The following is a 4,512-nucleotide window of genomic DNA, read 5'->3' as shown; positions in this document are numbered from 1 at the left end:
AGGGGACAGAAACCAGCTTTTCATTCATTGTCTTTGCGCTGAAATAGGCTGGGAGAGCACACAGACACAGACACACACACACACGTATGTTTGAGGCAGCATCACGGAAATCTGGCTCAATCCTTCCCTTCAGGGTTTAGTAACAAACTGCTCTGTTCTTCCCTGAAAAATATCATTCCAGACTGAAAATGGTAACTGGTAGCTGGGCATCAGTGCTATAGCAGGGCTGTCAGGGGAGCGTGGGTGTCTGGAAGGAGAGAGCAGGGTTTGTGCAGGCAAAATGCTGCATAGGAGTGAGGGGCAGGGCCCTCGGAGGAGCACCCTGCGGGGTCCAGCCCTCCCCTCCCACCGAGGCTTGAGGTGCTCCTCAGGCTGCCACGGGAAGCTCCTGGCCTTGGTGGGTCAGTTCCTGCCTTGAGGTGCTGTTTTCAGCTGCAGCTGCTCCCCCGGAGTTAGGGCCAGTCTGCAGGGTACCCAGATCTCCTCCTTCCCTGGGCACCAATGCGGCTAGCACAAGATTTCCCTGGCTCTCCCTCACTGCACCAGCCTGCTCTCGGGCAGGGATTCCCCTGAGGCTCACCTGCAGGAGAAGATGAAGCAAGAGGTCCAAGCCTGGGGCTGACCCCGGGGCAGGGTATCTCTGCCGGGCTCCCTCCCGAGGAGGGAAGGAAGGAAGGAAAGAAGGATGCTGCCGCGTTGCCATAGCTCGCTCCGCGAGGCCCCACCTCCGGAGCTGCATTCTGTCCTGGCTCCCCTCCAGACCCGGATTATTATTCTGACCAGCTGGTGCCATAACAAGATGGGTTTTGGAGGCCCCTGGAGAAGTGGGAGGAGGTGGGCAGGGGGACGAGATGGGTGAGTGTTGCATGAGGTGGGCAGAACTGAATTGTCCCCCCCCAGAGCCGTGGGGTACGTGCTGGGGGGGCTGTCCCTGCGCCTCCCTGCAGTATCCAGCAGCGATGGCTGCATCCCTCCAGGACTTGCTTTCATCTGGTCAGGGTCGGAGCTGAGTGCGCTCGGCGCCGGCGGTGGTGCCCGAGGACCGCATCCTCCTGGTGTGTCTTCTGCTCCCTCTGTGGCCACTTCCCAGGGAACCCCACTGGAGAACCAGTCACTTCGCTCTTGTGCTGGTTAGAGAAATCTCACCCAAGCGTGGGAGCTGGTCTCCCCTCTGAGGACACCCATCCCCAAATCTTCATCTAACCCCCCACCATGCGGACATTCCTCCCATCCTCTCTTGCCCCAGGGCCTCCCTTGGATCTTCTCAGGGCAGCCTGCCCTGAGCTGCCCCTGCCCAGCCTGGTCCCCGCTCTCCTGCAGCACCCTGCAGTGGAGAGGAGGAGGAGGAGGAGGCTGGGTTTCCTTCATTGAACCATCACCAGTGAGGCAAGACGGGCCGTGCTGCAGGGGTACACCCGTGCCAGCGCCTGCCACCACAGCGGGCTGCTGCAAGATACATAGCCGGAACATAGGTGGTACCGGTGCTGGATCTGAAAACCTCCAGACCCCTTCACCTGCAAGAGGAGAGAAACCTCCCTGAGGGCTTCCTTTTGCTCACATTGCTGTCATGGACAGATGGGAGAAGCAGAGCAGCCCTGGGATAAGGGAGCACCCTGCTCCCTTGCAGAGACAAGACAAGAAAACACCTTTCCCCCAGGACACCAGCCGATCCTCCCACGGAGCATCCTTCCCTAGACAGCCTCCCGCAGAGCTGACCTGTGCCTGGGTGCCTGCCTGCCAGAGCCACACCGAGGAGCCCCACGGTTAAATCCTGCCTGGACGAGGTCTGATGAGCCCTCAGCGCCCATGTACAGCACTCACTGCCGTACCATGTCACTCGGTGTCCCCATCTGTACCCGTCGAGGGTCCACCCCTGCCTGGCCCACCCAGGGATGTGACAACTCAGGGACCCAGGCTCATGCCGAGCTGCACGTGCTGTGCTGCACCTCTGGGGACAGGGAGGAGGCACGAGCAGGGCTGCGGCCCGCTGCCAGCCTCGGGGCACAGCCAGGGGCCGCAGGGACCTGCTGCTGGGTTGCTGGTGCGTGACTCACCCAGGCTGCTGGGGGCACCTTGCCGCTCCCACCACCCCTTGGCTGAGGGCACAGGGAGACTTCGGGGGCCAGATGCTGCCCGTTGAGGATGTTCCAAGCCCATCTCGGGGCCCAGGGTATGAGGCTTGCGTGCTGCCCCGGAGCCAGGTCTGGCAAGGTCTCTGCCAAGCAGAGGAGGAACGGGAGGCAGCGAAGGACCAGTGGGAAGGTTGCAGGGATGCACGTCGCATCTTCCTCCCTGCACGGGGGCAGAGCCTCCAGCCCCGCCATGATCTCGGTGTGCTGGCAAAGTGGCTGGGTGAGGAGGAGAGGGTCTCTGCTCCCCGTCCCCCATGGGTGGGAGCCAGTCACCTCCTGGGCAGCCCACCCTCCCGATCCCCTCCTCCGGAGGGTCCTGAGGGCGGTGCAGTGCTGCCTGCCCGATGTGTGGGTACAGGAACGGGCGCTTGGCAAAGCCTCTGCTGCGGCCTTTAGCGTTTGCCCTCTTGGGATCCTGTCGCCAGGATCTGTCTCGCCTCCAACATCGGCTCTAAGTTGGAAAAGCCTGAAAAAAATATATGCAAAATTCAGGGCTCACCTTCACACACATTGCAGAGCAATTTCAGTCGCTAGTCTGCGGTCTACACCAGGGGCTGAGAAATACTTGCTCGTACGTGACCATGGAAGGTTACCAAGAATGACAAACCTCACTTTGGCAGCTCTACATCCACCCACCGGTGTCTGCATGTGCAAGAAGGTTGAAAAAGCCACCAATGTAGAGGACTTAGACTATTTGCCTCTTAACAAGAAAGAAAAGAAAGGTTTAAAAAGAAAGCAAATTAAGGTCTGGGTCTAATTTCCCTCTCAGGAAAAATGTCTCAGGAAAAATTCCCTCCCTCTTCCTACAAAATCAACACTTTTAAAAAGAGAATCATCATCACATGGCTTTTAGTTGCATGCTGAGAAGCAGATGCTGCGTCCACCAACTCGCGGTGTGGGAAGGAACTTGGCTCTTGTGTTTTGGAGAGTGCAAAAATAGATCAAGCTGAAGGTGCATGAATTTATGGGCTTCCACATTGCCCATGTACACACACAAACACATGAACGTGTACACACACACACACATTGACACGTGTGCTATAGGGTCATTTACGGAGCCCATCAGATGGTTTGACATTGTGCCACTGAGGGAGCAGCAAAGACCACTCAGAGTTGGACCAGCTCAGCCACACATCAGCTGCCCTCCAGCCTGTCCCTGGTGTCCATGTGGGCACAGGAGACCAGCCCAGCCTGGATTCCCACCGAGCCGAGCCTGAAGAGCCCTGTTTTGCTTCCTCTTGGTTCAAGGCAGAGAAGAACCAACTCAGAAAGTCAGGGCCACACATGTAGGAGAGCATGACTTACCCCTGGGAGAGGGTCACCTTCCCCCCAGGACACTGTGACACGCTGTGCATGTCGTCCTGCTGCAGAAAAGCTCTTGGCTCCTCTTGGCACTGAAGCACCGCCAACACCGGCTACACCAACAGCATCTACAGCCACCGACAGCCAGGTACAGCGTCTCTGCTGGGGATGGAAACACCTGCTGGAAGAGGACAAGCATTAGTGAAGGGTGATGCCTTCAAAAGGGACCTGGCGTGGTCTGTGGCCCATTGACTCTACCCAAATGGAGAAGCTCTGCTCAACTCCCAGATCCTTGTGCAGACCCAGAAACTGTGACAGGAGTGATCCCGCAGTGAAAATCCTTGTGAATTTTACCCCATTTCTCCAGCGCAGTCAAGGAGAGCGATTCGTGGGTGCGATCATGCATTTAATTTCCCTTATTTCTGTTTGGCTGTGTTATTCAACTTCTAAAGAATTCAAGACCTCCAGGTCTCTGTCCTCCTTCTCTCTAGGCTATGCAGTTTTCCCATGGCTTTGGCCGGCAGGTATAAATACGTACATCCTCCATGAGAGCAGTGCAAATTGGAAAAGGAGGAATTAATCACAGGTTACTACGATTACCATGACTAATCCTTGAAGCTAGAGCCCCAGCAGCAAAGCAGCGCTGCGCAGCTCCCCAGAGTAGCACAAATACTGCTCGGCGTGGCTTCGACACGTGGCATGTTTCACCAGCAGCTGTGAGGGAGACGTGCGGTGCTGCTCTGGATGTGAAAATAACAAAGTTCACCTCATCCAGGGTCAGGGGGGAAAGGATGAAGCTGAGCCTGGGCAATTCTGCCCATGTAGGACTTATTGCAGCTGGACGGCACCTGGGCTGCACCGCCAGCAGGTTCCTACATGAGGAACGTGTCCTCCAGAAAGGCCGAGGTCTTCCAGGTGGGCACCAGAAATGATCCAATGAGAAAAATAGGTGTTCAGGACACAGACTGCTGGAGGGGAGATGTTTGAGACTTGTTTGGTTTATGTACACAGTGGTCTCCAGACTCAAATCATCCCTGAGATGGCTCTTAGCCACACTGAGGGACATCAGGTAGGCTTT

The 4,512-nt window shown here is 57.0% G+C and overlaps 1 protein-coding gene across 1 annotated transcript in view; it reads right to left on the bottom strand.

Moving 5' to 3' along the window:
- The window catches only part of FAM129B (family with sequence similarity 129, member B), a 45,993-nt gene extending 43,669 nt beyond the window's left edge, over positions 1-2,324 (bottom strand). Inside the window, exons 1-2 of the mRNA XM_009326376.1 lie at positions 2,055-2,324; positions 1,480-1,514 (exon numbers count right to left, since the gene is read on the bottom strand). Coding sequence (XP_009324651.1) covers positions 1,480-1,514; positions 2,055-2,324 — 305 coding nt within the window. The remainder of the gene's footprint in view (positions 1-1,479; positions 1,515-2,054) is intronic.
- Positions 2,325-4,512: the final 2,188 nt, after the last annotated feature.

This window comes from Pygoscelis adeliae, unplaced genomic scaffold (assembly GCF_000699105.1).
Source record: "Pygoscelis adeliae isolate BGI_AS28 unplaced genomic scaffold, ASM69910v1 Scaffold436, whole genome shotgun sequence".
In the NCBI taxonomy this organism is placed as follows: Eukaryota; Metazoa; Chordata; class Aves; order Sphenisciformes; family Spheniscidae; genus Pygoscelis; species Pygoscelis adeliae.
Note: the sequence above shows the minus strand (reverse complement) of the source record. Positions and strands in the feature narration are given on the sequence as shown.